This window comes from Rhipicephalus microplus, chromosome 1 (assembly GCF_043290135.1).
Source record: "Rhipicephalus microplus isolate Deutch F79 chromosome 1, USDA_Rmic, whole genome shotgun sequence".
Lineage (NCBI taxonomy): Eukaryota > Metazoa > Arthropoda > Arachnida > Ixodida > Ixodidae > Rhipicephalus > Rhipicephalus microplus.
This window is the reverse complement of record NC_134700.1, coordinates 128,760,010-128,777,066: the sequence shown is the minus strand read 5'-3', so window position 1 is coordinate 128,777,066 and position 17,057 is coordinate 128,760,010. Positions and strand designations below refer to the sequence as shown.

General features: G+C 44.6%; 2 protein-coding genes across 4 annotated transcripts in view; one reads left to right on the top strand and one right to left on the bottom strand.

Moving 5' to 3' along the window:
• The window catches only part of LOC119178242 (uncharacterized), a 79,903-nt gene that overhangs the window by 42,773 nt on the left and 20,073 nt on the right, over positions 1–17,057 (top strand). Inside the window, exon 1 of one of the 3 annotated variants that reach the window (XM_075887352.1) lies at positions 4,101–4,189. The exons of the other annotated variants lie outside the window; for them this stretch is intronic. The gene's annotated coding sequence lies outside the window, so the exon portion shown is untranslated. Of the gene's footprint in view, positions 1–4,100; positions 4,190–17,057 lie in introns of those variants that run through there. 3 annotated transcript variants of the gene reach the window in all.
• Positions 3,397–10,851, bottom strand: LOC119178243 (uncharacterized). The gene is made up of 4 exons (XM_037429437.2): positions 10,763–10,851; positions 9,601–9,660; positions 7,857–8,020; positions 3,397–4,338 (listed from the first exon to the last, which is right to left on the bottom strand). Exons 2-4 carry the CDS (start codon positions 9,650–9,652, stop codon positions 4,183–4,185), a joined length of 372 nt encoding a protein of 123 aa, XP_037285334.1. The 5' UTR covers positions 9,653–9,660; positions 10,763–10,851; the 3' UTR covers positions 3,397–4,182.

Here is a 17,057-nt window from a genome sequence, read left to right as displayed (position 1 = left end):
ACAGTCTGCCATGCCATATCTGGACCACGATGAAAGCGTCGAATATTTGATGCACTGCTAACAGGCTGTACACGTAGCAATATAGCCTGCTGCTGCAGATCGTGATTCGAAGACAATAATAACAAATTTCCGAAATTGCTGGGCACATATCCTCTTATCTAGCCACATTCTATGACGAACTGTCACTGATTCAACGCCGAAACGCATAATTTCGTCTCCTGGCCATGAAAGTGTACGACGTAATAGGCCGCTCAGGCAGCCATTCGAGCAGTTACCCACCGGGTTTCTCCCCCGCGCCTTATGACTCGGAAGCCATCCCACCATTGCTGCGGTTAAAAAAATATTTCTTATTATAACGGCACTCACCACTTTTATCCGGTTCCTGGAAAGGAGCTGAGTAAAGGAGATGAGCCAACTTTAAGGTACCTGCAGACAAGTACTCGACTTTGTCCTGCAATTATCAAGCTCTTCGATTCAAACAAGACGGGTGGCGCCCACACTGTTGGAGACATGTGGCGTCTTCCACATGGTCTGGGCATCTATGGAAATTGCCCACCTGCCCCCTTTTCCTAACCTTTCCCGGGAAACAACAGAAACAGCCCACCTCAACTGCTCCTTCCTATGGCCTCAACGGACTGTGGTAAGACAGGTGCGATATGTGGGGCCTCGTCATGCGGTGTCCTAATGGAAGGACGCTGACGAAGTAGCAAGATCATGCTTCCGTCTCCAGATTATCTTTTAGATGCGGAGCATCTTATACTCGCGCCTTGTAGTGCGCCGTCCGCGTCGTCCGCGCCGTCCACACCGCTTCTCAAACATTCGACAGCTGACGCGCGCGCATGCGCCGTCGCCCACTCTTCCACCATCTGTGCATCCCTTCCTCCTCTACACACCGCGCGCGCTTCACTCCTCCACCATCTGTGCACCCTTCCTCCTCTACACACCGCGTTCGACATCTACAATTCTCCTGATTCTCCAGTGGACGCGCATGTGGCGTCGCGCTTCGAGAACATTCAACAGCTGACAGTGCATGCGCCGTCGTGCTGTATATATACTCAAGGTCGGCGCTCGCTCGCTCAGTTGCCGCTCGTCGGTTGGTTTGTACGGCGCGTCGACGTCCAAGGTCGCGGTGAAATGAATTCCAACGAATCCACAAACACAATGATCGACGTCCCTTCGACCAGCGCCGCCCTTTCGCATACGTGTGTACGTGTTCACTCATTTAACACCCCCTCCTACAACCACGTTAACCAATTTAGCCATCGACCCAAGTAAGTCGCAATTTAACACCCCATTTCACAACCACGTTAACCAATTTAGCCATCGACCCAAGTAAGTCGCACTTTAACACCCCGTTAACCAATTATATGGTCCGCATCCTCCTCAGTGTTCCCCCGAGGGAAGCTGCGGGCAATTTTTTTCTTTCTACGATTACTCTTTACATCTCTACCTCTCTGTGTCACCTATTAGCTTCGGAAATGCAAGCAATTTACAACGCTCTGCAGCAATTTGATAATCGGTCACTTTTCATGCAGGTGCTGCAAGAACACTGTCCCGTTTTTTAATGGCCCACAAAACATTAGTAGGTGTGTTTTTTTTTGAAGGCGACGGGCTTGTGCGAACTCCTCTGACTTTCGGAGAAGTGCCGCACGTGGCAGGGAATTGCACCTTTTCTCTTTTATTGCAGTTCCATCTCTGTGCACAGTTTATACGGAGTTTGGCTGTCACTGTCGTCGTAATGTTGTTGCGTAATATAGTGACCAGGTGGGTGCAATTTAACGCGGCTGAAGCAGATGTGCAACAGGCCAGCGCATCTACTTCGCACAAAAGCGCATGTAATAACAGAGAGAGAGAGAGAGGGGGGGGGGGGGAATCACTCACGCAGCAACTGCGACTTTTGGCTTTGCGGTCTAGGTCGCCATTGCCATGCGTGTTTTCCGGCTATATATCTTTTTCCGCGGTCTTCTGCGGGCGTCTCGCATACCCTTCTACGTGCTGCGTCCTCTACGTAAAAATAGGGTGCAAAAAGGGTTGCAAAAGCGGTAATATTTTATTACACCGGCGTTTTGTAGAGTTGTGTGAGACCTCATCAAAAAGAGCTTGCTGCCAGCCTTACTTCGTATACCAATATTTTTATTGTTTTTATATTCATCCTTCCCCTAAAACTCTGAGTTTATCTACTTCTTCACTTTCTTGATTCCTATTACCTATCTTTCTACTATTTTTTTATAAATCAGTGTAGGTTAAACAACCGAACTTTTTCTGTTCTACCTCCCTGCCTACTTCTTTGGTCTTTCCTAGCTTTTTCAACCTGAAAATTTTCATCTAAGCTTTATAAAACACAGCAATGAGTGAACGAAATTTTCATCTTTTATTCAAGCGTGTATATTGTGTCAATTATGTTATGCTATCTTTAGAGATATATGCAGCTACCGAAATGATCGTATTTTTCATGCCATGAGTTTTTCATGCCACGTCGGCATTCAAGTCAAACATGACATAAAGTTTATGTCGTAGTGTCTCGTTTGTTACCACATGTTTGTCAAGCAGGCTTGCCAATGATTACCTGTGCTACCTTTTTTGTTTATTATACCATGATGTTACTATTGCCTATGACGCGTGCATGATCAATTTACCTCACAATATAAGAAGTAACATGCATGTGCCAAAAGCATTCATGTAGTGACTGATCGTTCTACTCGGAAATACAAAAATGACATTTGATGTTAACCGCGTGAGCAGCCGGCTTGCCTTTGCAGGCGACACTTTGTGGCACTTGAGAGCTATGAAGTGGTGTGGCGAGGAGCGTGCATGTCCTAAAGGACAAGCAGATTTGTTTTCAACAAGTGACAACGTTGAAACGTTCGCTTGTGTAACCGAAGATGCATGCTCCTTTGTGGGGCTTTCAGCATCTTGGCTGCAAAGTGTGACACATTTTCACCAATAACACGCTATTTTGACGCTTGTTAAAGGGCCTCCAAACCACACCGAGTTTGAAGGCTCTGAGAAAGTAGCTTCTTTATTGCACTGACCACTCTTCGTACAAGCGCGATCTCTTCCTCCCCACATATTCTTTTTTCGTTAAATGCGTGAATATCAGGAATAAGCATTAAGCCGGTCAAGATTTCACGCTTTTCGACTACATGCGGCTATCTCTGGTTGTGCAGTTGCAAATGCAGCAAATGACGTGAAACCAGTTTATTGTGCACAATAGTCGTAATAAAGGTAGGACCGGCATGCGACTGCATGGCAAAGCAGACAATAAAACAATTCAAAACAGATATCATTCGTATATTTACCAATAGAGAGCGTATTTCATCTTCATGCCACGTTAACAAGCTGTTAACGTCATCAATTTTGTTGCGAGAATGAAAATGTCAGGAGGCAGTAAAGACCTTGTTTTTTTAGATACCATTTATTGGCTAATTAACAAAGTAACGAATTTAATGACAACAAATCATGGGGCCTTAAATACTAAAGGATGGCAGCAGGAAAACACAGCAACAAAAGAACGTACCAAAAAGCCAAGACCACGCAAGCTCTCTCTACAGTCCATCTTTGTGTCAGTACTTCGCTTATTTCAATATGGTAAGACAAGAAGCATGAAGAGAAAGGGTGGCAGCGTTACCATATAGAGCCCGGTATTGTCTATGTGTAACTTGTATTGACTGCTGACGTCCCTACCGGCTGAACACACTTCTAATAAACAGAAACAAACACAAACATTCTAAATACCAATTAAATAAGAAATTGCTAAACTTACACCTGAGTGGCTATAAGAATCAATTCAGGGACGTTGGGCGCGTTGTAATGTAATTCAAACTGCATTTTACATGAGCCTTTATTTTCAAAGGTTACGAACAAAAACAGTCACACATATTAGCAGCACCGTTTTCATTTCTCTACGAATGCAACTGAATAGGTGAATAATATTTAACTAAGCCGACTATTAATAATGTGCTCAGAAAGCATTGATGACGAGCTGCACAAAGTTAACTATAGGGATTCTTCTATAATAGAGTGTGGTTCTGACAAGAGCACAGCGCCTCCCTGTTTTTGTCAATATTTCGTGTGTGTGTGTGTTATGTGTTTTTTATCAGATTCTGTGAGGTCAAGTGTGGCCGACTTCTCGTCGACAGCTTGCGGGCGTAAGTCTTGGTATGCCTTGCCTTCCTAAAGCGCTTAGTCGGTAAGATGTTTAATTGTCTTTATAATTTTCTCTCCAGTTTCAGTGGGTTTTGCTCCTGTGGCTTGGGCGATGTCGGTGATGATTCTGACCGGATATAACACGACCTTGGCAATGGCCTTGCCTAGTGTCTGAAAAAAGTACTCGTCCCCCTGTAATAGTAAAAAATAAAAACGAGAAGTATTAGAGGCCGTCGCCGGCAGCATTTTATAAAATATCTATAACAATTCAGCTCGCACATCCCAGTAAGTACTGACTACGGCGACGGGACCAGTCAGCGCAGTACTATCACAAGAGTAAGGGGGCCGTCATATCTATAGTGAGCGTGCCCAAGACCACTACCTTCTTTTACAGAGTGGGTCGTGGTCATTAAAACCGCAATGGTGTCGTAATAGTGAGCCGGTCCGTTATCGAAGTGCTGCAACTATAGTAACGGGCACCGCCGTAGTGTCGCTGTTTGTGCCCTTACTGAAGCGATAGTAGTTTATCCGTTTTCGTTATTTAGTGTAGCGCAACGTGAATATGTTCAAGATCCCTGCTGATTCCTCACCACAGCATACGATAGAGCCACGTTGTTAGACGCCTGTTTATTCTTGCATATTTGTTTCGTCGACTGGGGGCGCTATGCAGGATCGGCCGAGTTTTGCCCGAATTCGTGGAACTCGGGATTTTCCCGAACTCCGGTGACACCCCCTTATCAACAAACCAAGAGCACGAATAAGTCAAATCCACCTCTCAGCACACTGCGTTTCATTGGTTGTAAACGATGAAACGAGTCATCGCGTTAAGGGTGGTCGACTAAGTTAGGCAATGTTTTCAAACCAGATGCATCCTCTTTCATTTGTTTGTCATTCCACTGAGTGCAGAAGTGCACCCATGAAATAAAAGCGTCACGAAACATTTCGTGATAGTAGTTTTTAGAGGCACGGGGTGTTTAATTTATTTTAGAATCTTTTAATGCCTTCACTAAGTCTGTTTTAAAATCAAAAACACGATAGCATCTGCGACCAGTACCGGCCGAGCATCCTACAGCATCGCAACTGCAGCTGAACCCTAGGCCACGTGTTAATCATAATGGCCGGCATGTACATTCTAGCGCGCTGCTCGGCCGGCGCGCGCCATCTTTGTTGTCCACGCCAGCTAGCAACCAAGCGTTTGTGGCCGGCTAATTAGCTATATTCAGAGTGAAGCTCCTAGAGCCATGGGTCTGTTCCTCCTACCTCGTGGTCCGCGACTGCCTAGTTTGGTGGCTCACTCAGCAGGTGTGGATGGACATACAAACGGACGGATGGATGGACAAACAGACAAACTATTCACAGTTCATACCGATAAACCCTCCGAAGCTTCCCCCACTCCTCATCATTCTCTGCATGTATATGGTGTGTTTTTTTTTTGGCTGGATAATGTACTTAAATAATTATGCCAGGACATGCTATGACCAACCTAATTCTGCCAAGTCATGGTAAGGCTGAGGTACTTATGCCGCACCTTAAGACCTTGCTATTGAAGTTATGTCAAGCTAGAACTGGGCTAACTTAAGTATGCTAGTTGATGAGGAAAGTAAACTATGCTAATTAACGTAACGTTGATCATGAAGAGGTTGATTAAAACTATATTAATTAATCCTTACTAATTTATTGACCACTATTATGTTGTTATTCAAGACTACGTTTAACATCTCGATGCTGATAGTGGCCTCGGTAAATACGCCCGATACAATTGCCTTTAATTAAAGTCTTATCAATGAAGACAAGACAGCTTAGTATAATGGTAGCTAAGCCCCAGCCGATTGGTACCATCAAAATCAAGACAGAACTGACGTGGTCTTAACTTCGAAGCCGACCACGCATATAAGTAGACAACCAACGTAAAAAGCTGCGAAAAGCTAGGTTATCACAAATTCCTTGATATCTACAGCCTTGCACAAGCAGTGTAAGCTCAGCTAATTATTTTATATGCAAAAAAGCTGCATATAAAACACAACAAACGCTTGACAGTCATACCAGCACCAGAACAGTCCTGAGTTGAACTCGGCCCTTCTCAGAATCAATGGGTTTGTATCCACGTTTACGCGTTCATAAGTTTGATTGACATATGCTCGTGTCGAAGATCGGGCACCCCCACCACGTCTTGTCATACCGAGGAGCAGTACTCAAGTTGAGCGGCACAATAGTTACAGCTTTATCACGCAGACTACGCACACACGCACGCATAAGTAAAAGTTATATCACCACGTGGCTACAATCTTCTTTAGTGCATTGTCAGACGCTAACGTTATTGTTAGCGGGTGGCTCAGGGCTTACACAAATTTAGAACGCGCTACCTTCCAACTGGCGGAACTTTAGTACAGCGAAAGGCATTCCTGCTAACGTAAACAAAAACACCTATGGCGTCATATAGTTATAAAAACTTTGTATGCACAGCAGAAACCTCTAGTGCACCAGTAATCCAAGTTGCTCGACGTCGCCATTGCTGCATCTTTGTGCCGCGTTTGGTTCAGTATTGCGTCTGATGGCCTGAAACACACCGTTTCGTTTCAACATATGCCGCAATCGAGGGTTCCTCAAGATCTTTATTACCTGGCCCAGCTTGACTCGTGGCCGTATTTGCCTTATACTGGGAACTAGGTAATGAGTAGATCGTCGTCATCTCTGCGTCTGTATACCGTACACATCAGCGAACATGATAGACAAGTTTTTAAGCCTTCCACACGCAAAATTACGTGTTTATCTCAAAAACCTAGTTCTATTATCGGCAGTATACAGCTGGCGGGACCCCATTACTCAAAACTAAATCATATACGACCATTATTTGGAAGCGAAGGAAGTTGCCAATCCAGGCTGACGACTTAAAAGATTCCAAGTGGACAGTTCTCGCTTCAGCAGGCCCCACCATCTTGCGATGTGTACGATTTCTCCAGCCTGCATTAGCGTTGAACGCTATATGCCAGAAATAGCGCACCCATGTAAGAGTGCGGGCAACGTTAACGTTCTGCACATGCTCCATTCGAAACAAGCAACGCTACTGATAACCAATACTTGCGTTTGCTGTTTTTCGCTAAAATAAAACTATCTATATTTACCATTACACCACAGTGTCCCCCTCGCCATAGTCACTGCTTTACGGTGACAGGTCGCATCGCTGTGGGTGCATCAATATTATGACAGGCTTCCTTCCATTACGATTACTCTATGCACTGATGGGCCCCCTCACTTCAACAATAGTACTGATCTGACGGGCCCTATCTCCATAGCTGCTGTCCAACATCGCAATATCTTAAAGATGTGCACTTGGACCGTTTATGTAAATTGGAGGTCCGGAATATTGTTGACAAGCTCAGTTGCTAGACGACATGTGATATTTGTGAGTGGGTCATATGGTACGAACCCCGTCGACAGGAATGTCATGGGCGTCGTCGAACTTGGTGAAATTACCTGATAAATTACCCCGGTGGTAACCGTAAGAGTATAAGTTTTGGAGTAGGGCAGCTTGGTGACTTGGTGAGCTGCGTTGAGAAATTGCACGATACAAAATTATTTGAATTCGTTTTATAGTGCTATGCTGCATTCATTTCTGGTCATCCAGTTTTTTTCCGAGCTCTGTGAGATTACACGGGCAACATTGTGTTGTGAAATGCAGATATGATGAATACAGCAAATAAATGAGTCACCTGGTCTTGCACTCCTTCCTGTTTTTGAACAGTCTCACGAATTCCTCGTGACATGTCGTGCTGCATTTGACTGATCTGAATAGCTTCTACATCACGTCTCTCTGCTTCTTTGTTGAAAATAACATCGAATGCGTCGTTTTTCTCCCGCAACTTGTAAGATGAACCTACGGAAGAACAATTTGCTTTCTTTACACATCTGTCAATTGAAATTCTTCTGATTATTATTGAGAAATTTACCATCGTCGTTAGGTTTGCATAGCTATTCAGTGAACCAACTAAATGAGGGTTAGAGAAAAACATGTGTATAAACGCTACTCAAGACTCCGTATTTATTAAGACATAATCAGAAATTTTACCCCCTCTTCTGTGGAAGCCATGAATCACACATAAATAAGCAAAGACGTACAAAATGCTAGTCCATCACTTATTCGCCCTTTGTTGCAATGACAAAATATACTCTATATTTATCATGCCAGGCAAGTACGCGACGCTGATTATGTTATGAGAACTGCCAACTCACTGCTGAAACTTTAATGCAAAACTTTTACGAGGCTACAGCTATCTATTGCGTCACGTAACTTTCGTAATTTGTCAATAATATTCAAGATTTAGGAGGGTTTTTTTTATGTTCAGGATTATTCATATGATTGTGATGTTCTGTAGCGTACCTCTTCTTTTAAGTAAGCTTGCTTTCTGGCTTGGATTTCTGAAGCAACCCAAGGATTTCTTTTACCTTTGAAATACACTTCGTAAGCGTTTTGTATAAACCTGTAAACAAGCTATTTTGCTTCGAAATACTCAGTGATTTGGCGGTGTCATTTTATTATACCAATATAATTTTGAAGTTTTGGTGTGACGCTGACAAGTTTGAGATCTTTTGGCATCTCATGTAGAGGGCGGTTATATTCATCCACATAAAACCTACGAGCCCCTACTTTTCCAGAAACCTGCACCCGATAATCCGTCTGTTTTGTAAGGTGCTCCAGCTACTCTCTCGCCAGGCATTATCTGGTTTAGCGCACCTAAGCCTATAGCAGGTACTTTTAGAAGTAATCAGATCGGCGTAGTTCAAGTTTAATGCATGATGAACGTCTCTTATTACAGCTGCCCAGTTAAGTAAAGATTCCTTGTCTCACTTTCACTGTTTCATATTCTTGCCAATCTTTCCAGGCTCTGACTGGACTTCCCCTGTTCTAGAAAACAGATTTAGGCTAGTTAGGGCTTGATGGGGCACCTAAAGCACTCTTTAATTGCTCCATATCTGCACAACTGTGTCTGCCAGTGACTATCACAGCAATGCTCAAGTAATTGAGCACTTTAGTTGCCCTTTGTGTCTGAATCGCTCGGAAACGTTTAGTTTAGCGGTAATAACATTACCCGAGGGCAGCGCATTTCTCTCTAGTCGAACTTGTAATGCATTAACGTACGAGCATTACGGAGCAACAAAGCCACCCCTGTAGATAATACGCGATTCTGGCCTGGCTGAACGACTAAGGCGCTCTGCAATCTTCTACAAACTTTTCCGGTATTGTTCTCATTATCGTTCCCCGCCACAAACACGTACCTGAACCTAAATATGGCTCATGTGATGATATGTCTTACTACCACGATTTGAGCGGCTCTCGAAATACTGAAATGGTAATAGGTCTCTAGTCCATGCATGGTAAAAGAAATGGATCATTCTTTGTTTTTGCAGTCAGACATTTATATACCTGATGCCTATTTTTAAGGAAACGTGACTTACTGATTGCTACGCCACAGAGGAGCAGGATAAGAATGCCACCTGCTCTGTTCATGGTGGTTGCTGTAAGAATAATACACAAGGGTTACTTATCTCTCACTCTTTACATTTTTATGTGCAACACGTTATGAATACATCACATTGAGAGGCTTGATAAACACAACAAATGTCAAAATATGACTCCAGTGTATCGGTGCATCTCTGGAACGTTTGTCAGTTGCTTGAGTTGTAGAAGTGTGAACATTTGGGAGTAATGCAAATTTCTCTTTTTCAACCATCTTGCATGGCCTACGCCGTATGGGTCAAGCGATGCGTTTCGGCCCAACCGCGGTGGTCTAGTGGCTAAGGTACTCGGCTGCTGACCAGCAGGTCATGAGATAGAATCCCGGCTGAGACGGCTGCATTTCCGATGGAGGCGGAAGTGCTGTAGGCCCATGTGCTCAGATTTGGGTGCACGTTAAAAAAAGTCCAGGTGGTTGAAACTTTCAGAGCAATCCACTATGGCAAACCTTATGATCCTATACTTCTTTTGTCACGTTAAACCTCACATATCAATAACCGAGGCTACTAGGTTGGCACCGCACAATATTTAGGACAGAATATGGGCCTAGATTCCTCAGCAACAATAAAATCGGCAGGCAGCCTGACCAAGTGACCAGCGCGCACCGCTGTTGCATACGATGCCGTTCAACGCAACGCTCCTCAAGCGCCACATACGCGAGTTGCTGTCGACACACGACTGCAGCGTTTCATGTTTGCTTACTGCACCACGACGCCATGCGCGCTGAGATTACCCTTAAGTGCCAAACAAACAGTACATGGAAAGAAAGAAAAGTGGTCAAAAAACTAACTTTCCACCCACAGGTGTGGCGCCTTTGACATTCAAATAAAGCTTCTGGTACTCTACCAACTGAGCTGCAGCAGTGATCATCTCTCCATCCCCATTACAGAGTATATATGTGCATATAAATGTAGTTGTATTTTACGCCGAAACTACAGAAAAATGCTACGGCTGGAATCTTCCTTTCGAATTTCACACACATCTAATTGCTTTATTGTTGAATAATTAGATTAAGTGAGATTCAAAGCTTAGCAGTACTGACTTAGCTCACGGCAGGACTATAACTTATAAGTGACTTTTAATATATCTTTAAGCGTTACTTACACTCAGTTGCTGGAAGTCTTGATGGACCAGAAAATGAAAGCTCTGCTGTTTCCTGAGAAGGGGTTATGCCCTGGTGTTTTTATAGTGCCCCCTAGGGCACCGTTTTTGCTATCAGATCTCGTGCTGTGGTAAAAAATACAGATAAGGGACAGTCATAATGCGGCAACGAATTGCCGGGGTGGGCATCCACGAAGTTCAGATATGGCACTTAGTGTCGTGCAAAATGTTCCGCGTATTGTTTCTTGTGATTAGCATTATCAACTCTGGGCGGTACTACCTACTACACTGTGCGGGCAATGTGAATTTGGGAGAACGTTGACGCTTCAAATGAAAAAGTTGTAAACAAGGTGTGTGTGTACTGCAACCAGAGTTTAGAATAAAAGAATTGTCTTTTTTCTTAACGCAGGTGTGTATTTATTTCGTCGATCTCCTCGAACCCGGGCAAGGAAGGAGAACCTGCCTTATAGAATATGAGTTCATTTTCAGAAACATCAGCTCTGGCACAAAATCCGGGCTTATAAATTGGTTTTGTACATATTTTTAGCACGCAGTTGCGCATGCTTGAAGATAAATGCTGTTTTTTCGCAACAGCAAAAACAAATCTTCATGGTCCTTTCACCATAGCAGTCGGTATCACACAAAACAAAGCATGTCCCTACAGAAGTAGCTTAGTGTTGACTGTAGATAGATACAGGAGAGCTTGCACAATGTCTATTGTTGTTTGGCAGCTATAGCACCATCAATCAACGTTTATCATATCCATTGTTAATATAGATGCTTGTGCTAGCTGTAGTAGGAAACAGTGAGAGAGGAATCAGAGAAATGTGACAGACCAGAAAGACGTGACAGATTGGACGCATAACTTAGGCAAAGGTGATCTACTGGCGGCATAGACTTTAACGGCATGACCCCAACTAGAGAGAAAGAGAACACGTGCCGTCTCTACGCTTCTGGCCAGCAGCAAGTTTTCAAGGAAGGAGCATAAGTGGGGAACACTTTGTTTCGGACAAGTGACGGAAAGTTATTATCTAACCAAACATGGTGTTATTATCTAACTTTGGCATTGTGGTAACACGTAGAAAATAAAGCGCTTATCTTTTTGCAAAGGTTCCATATGAGACGGATGCTTAGAAACGATGCGTTGAAGTATTGAAATTTAGTCGCTATGATAATGTATTCCTTCAGTTCCCAAGAGCACTACAAAATGCCAGGGTTATATTTAAAAAGCACATCTGAAAAGTTTTCAAGAATTATGGATCATTAGATTGTACCGGAGTGGTTGTGCAGGGTAGAGCACTTGGGAACACTTAGAGAATTTTCGGTTTATGCACCCTTAGTAAGACTGTCAAAGCTTGTGTTCTTATGCTTGTTATTTGATGTGCGTGGCTATGAACAGGCAGTAAAGCGAAAATAACTGGCCACGGTGCAGTGAACCGCGTACCCGCCCTCTATTGTCGAGGACTGAAAGATTATGGGTTCGACTCACATTGACCAAATTTTTTTGTTTGCTTTCTGATCATGCGTATGCTTTTACGTCATTTCCGTGACAAAAGTACGTAACTGAAGCCTTGGCGGACACTGGCATAAAACAGTTTGGCGTTAATGTCCAGCCAAGAATTGTAGCGCTTACTTGAACAGTGGCACTCTCCCTATATACGATTATATTGACAAAAAGTGCTCCCAGAAAAACTAAAAAAAGTGTTGCGTGCCGGAGCAAATAACTGCCGCGATAGTCTATTGAGGTATTTGTAGGCATCACTCACGATAATAGGACTGCATTTTCATGACGGGCGTGTGAAATATATGAAATGAAAACGCGAGTTAGGGGTAAAAAAATCAAACGCTGACCTAACGTTAAACATACACACAGATTCAAAAACTTGATCAAGATCGCCGTAGCACGTCTTTCCTGATCTGCTTTGGCGGCCCTCTATTATTATGTGTGTTGCATATGTTTGTGTTTGTGATCCTTGCATATGTTATTTAACGATTGGTGAGCGTTTGATTTTTCCTCCATGAACGTTGCCAGCTTAGCGAGTTCTCTCGTAACCCTGCATATCAAGGGAGACGGTGCAATAATTCAGTGCCATTTATTGTCAGATACCGAAGAGGATGGTGCAATGAGCCGCAATCGAATGCACGAGGCAAGGATATGTTTGCTACATTAAGATAACTATGTTGCCTTTTCACTCACCTATTGTACAAAGATATCCAGATGCCATATGCTGTCTTACAAGTGATTGCATAGAGAAAAGAGTTAACAACCTCCATGACTTCACAGCTCGGTCCCTAACACATATGTATATAAGGTGGGACTTGTGAATGTTGGGGCCAGATTAATAACAGTAAAGCGTTAAAGCGCTCTCTTCATGTCAATTCCATTTTTTGGCGTTGGTATCGTCAGCTTCGAGTGAAAAAGCAGGATTTCTCATGCTCGAAAACTTCAGATAGACTCAAAGGTTGTAAAAAAAATCATCTGCTATTCCTCTGAATTCTAACCCAGGCACTTTTTCAGTAAGTAAAGTACGTTTGAAAAAGTGGCGGAGACAAAATGAGAACAGGCAAAAAATGCAGAGAAATTAAAGCTGCACAGTCCCAACGCCCCCGCAGTTACTCTGTGAATCTATGAATGTTTCATCTATAACAAGAAAAAACAAGCAAGGTGAAATATTATTGTGAAAAGAAAATTCCATAAAGGTGCCGTGTAGCTCGAGGAGTCCTGTTAACACGGCTCTACGGCTGCGTGACCTTGAGGCCTACTCGTCACGAAGCACTCAAGCATTATTATTCATCAGAACGAGCAGCATCAACGAAGTGCGCAACTTCAAAGAATAATGGCCTAAGTGGAACTTTCCGGGTAAACAAAAGACGGGCCAATGTCAGTCAAGAGCGTTTTTGGGGAACCCAAATATTGGGAACAGCATCTGCATTTGCTCGATTAACGTGATCTTTTGAATTTTGCGCATGCAGTGCACTTCCAGCCATTTGGTGAACGCATTGACCACCACTTGCAACATCTGTTCTTCCACAGGCCCAACAATGTCCGCATGAATGGTGTACCAAGGTGCTGTATGCGTGCTCCCCCTGATGCGCGGGTGCTTTGCCTGGTGGCTTTTGCTGCTGGCGACATGTCACACAGTTTCTTGCCACTTCTTCAATTTTGCTGTCAACACCTAGCCCTTAAAAGTAACTTATGGCACATGCTTTCATTGCAACAATTCTTTTGTGGTTCTCGTGGGCCAGGCCCAATACACTCTTTGTCGCTTCGAGAGCAATCACCACTCTGCAGCACCCCCGCCGCGGTTGTCTAGTGGCTAAGGTACTCGGCTGCTGACCTGCAGGTCAAGGGATCGAATCCCGGTTGCGGCGGCTGCATTTCCGATGAAGGCGGAAGTGTTGTAGGCCCGTGTGCTCAAGTTTGGGTGCACGTTAAAGAACCCCAGGTGGTCGAAATTTCCGGAGCCCTCCACTACGGCATCTCTCATAATCATATGCTGGTTTTGGGACGTTAAAGCCCACATATCAAATCAACCACTCTGCAGCCCCTAATTAGGCAGCCTTCCTGAAAGGAGAGTTCGGCCTCGAGATTCCTGTATCCTGCAAACTCCTCATCAGCTAGCTGGCGCAGTTTACCACGTCTGACCGCTTCTTTCACACGAGACAATACTGGGTCTTATTGGGTCATTTCAGCGGTTGGTAATTGATATCTGGGGTTTAACGTCCCGAAACCACCATATGATTATGAGAGACGCCATAGTGAAGGGCTAAAGAAATTTCTAGCACCTGGGATTCCTTAAACTGTGCCCAAATCTGAGCAGATGGGCCTACAGGATTTTCGCCACTATTTAAAATGTAGCCGCCGCAGCCGTGATTCGATCTCGTGACCTTCGGATCAGCAGCCGAGTACCTCATCCACTACACCACTGTGGCGGGGAAATTTGCGTAACTTCAGCAAGCTTCCTTGGCGCTAGTTCAATGTTTGGCGTGGAAATGAACATGAGTACTGGTCCTGGCGGATGAGGCTCATCAACGTGCACTGGTAGCGGAAGTCTGCTGAGAGCGTCAGCATTTTGGTGCCTTTAGCCTGGTGTGTACACCAGTCAGTAATCATAGGCGGCTAGCTTTAGACACCAGGAAGTTATTCTGTGCGATAGTAGTGATGTCACTTGTTTTTTTTTTTTCGCCCATGATACCAACAAGCGGTTGATGGTCTGTTATTACGGTTACTTGCCGGCCAGCGATTGCTTACACCATATACAATGGCCAATCTTTCTTTGTCCAGCTGAGAGTAGTTTTTTTTCGCGCTTCCCAATCTACGCGAAGTGAATGGTTTGGGTGCCCCTCGGTCAAGAACGTCTTCCTCAGTCAGCACTGCCCCGATACCGTACGGTGATACATCTACAGACAAGATAAGGGGTTTTGTTTGATCGTAATGCACAAGCACTGTGCAAGTGCGGACTATGTTTTTGAGCTCCTTAAAGGCGGTTTCGTGTTCAGCTTCTCACTTACAGTGCGCATTTTTTTCCAGCAGTTCGTACAGCTTCGCTACGACATATACACCGTAGTTCAGGAAGCGGTCATAAAACGAGTTTAGCCGAAGAAATGCTCGAAGAGATATTTTTTCTATTGGTTTGGGTGCCCAAAGTATGGACTCAATTTCGCTCTCGGTGGCGTGCATCCCATTGGCATCTATTTGGTGTCCCAAGAACACAACAGACGGGGTGTCAAAGTGACAACTGTCTTTTCTTCGGCGTAGGCCTCTCTCAGTTGACATTGTTAAAACCTTCTCCAAAAGACCTTCGTGCTGACAAGCATCTTTACCGCTGGTAATGATAATATGAAGGTAAACACTCACCCCCGGAATGTCGGCCAGTGTTACCTCGTCATTCGTTGGAAGATAGCAGGTGCGGCGGATACTCCAAACGGAAGCCGATTCACTTTAAACGGTCACATGGTCGTGTTCACTTTAAGGAGCGTCGCTGTTTTGTCGTCGACATTTAGCTGCTAATAGGCTTGTACAAATGCAATGTCGAGAAAAGTGTTCCGCTGTTCACGTTAGCGAACACCTCTGCTGTAGTTAAAAAAGGGTATGACGCCTCCTTCACCACTGCTTCAAAGTGATTCTGTAGTCACCACGCACACGCAATATTCAATCATTTTTCCAAATGAGAACCAGTGGTGTCGCCCAGTTGGAATGCTGTATCCGTGAAAGGATTTCCTGGTGTTGCAGACAATGAAGTTCGTCTTCTATAGGCCCCTGTAGCGCAAAAGGCACAGGACGAGCCTTGGAAAAACTGGGGCTGGCGTCCTTTTGCAATTCCAGATGAATCAAGGGGCCTATGTACCCATCAATATCCTCTGTGAACACGTAGTGGTGCCGCGAAATGAGTTCCTTGATCTCATCGGTTGGATGTTCCACCTGGTTGATACCGTGAACATAGATATGGATAGGGGTAAGCCAGTCTCGTCCTAAGAGGTTGCATCCAGCTCCTTTCATTACCGGTAACGGTAGCACGCAATTGTCTGGCTTGAGCTCCACTCGGACGTTGGTGGTTCCCAGGACACGCAGTTCTCCAGAACAAGGGCGCAAGTCTAGTGGCTACAGTGAAAGTTGAGGGGTGTTCCATGGCCACGCTTTGTGGTATGTCGCCTCGCTTATCAGGCAGCAAGCAGCACCAGTGTCCACTTCGAATTGAGGAATTTCCGCTCCATTTCTACGTCTACGAGGAACTTGGGGTAGTGTGTGTGCCCACTTAATGCATGGAGCTCGTAAGACTCATCGCTAAATCCAGTATCATCATACGCAGAAAGTGGGTTCACACGGTGCGTCTGTTTCTTCGTGATAGCGCGTGCTTTCTTTTCCTTCTTGCATGCGATGCAGGCATCTCTTATATAGCCTATACTTTCGAGCAAAAATGGCACTCTGCAGTTTTGAACTTGCTTGTTGAAGGGTCGTGCCTGCCGTCACACCGGTAGCAACGGCATTGGGAAGACGGTTTCTCGTCTCCTTTCTTGTTCTGAGTGGCTTTGTTGACTTTTCCTGAGTTCGTTGCAGCTCAAGTTCCCTGCTTCTGTCTTGTTGCACTCTCTGTTGACAGAGCTATATTCAAAGCACGTTGTAATTTCAGCTCCTTTTCGGCAAAGAGGCGCTGTTGGAGATGTTCGTCACGGATGGCACAAACGAATCTGTCTCGCAGCAAGATGTCTTGTAGCAGCATTGTTGGATTACGCTGTGAAACGCACTCTTGGCTTCCCTCTGATGTCGATGTTGCAGGCGTAGCCACTGGCACACCAA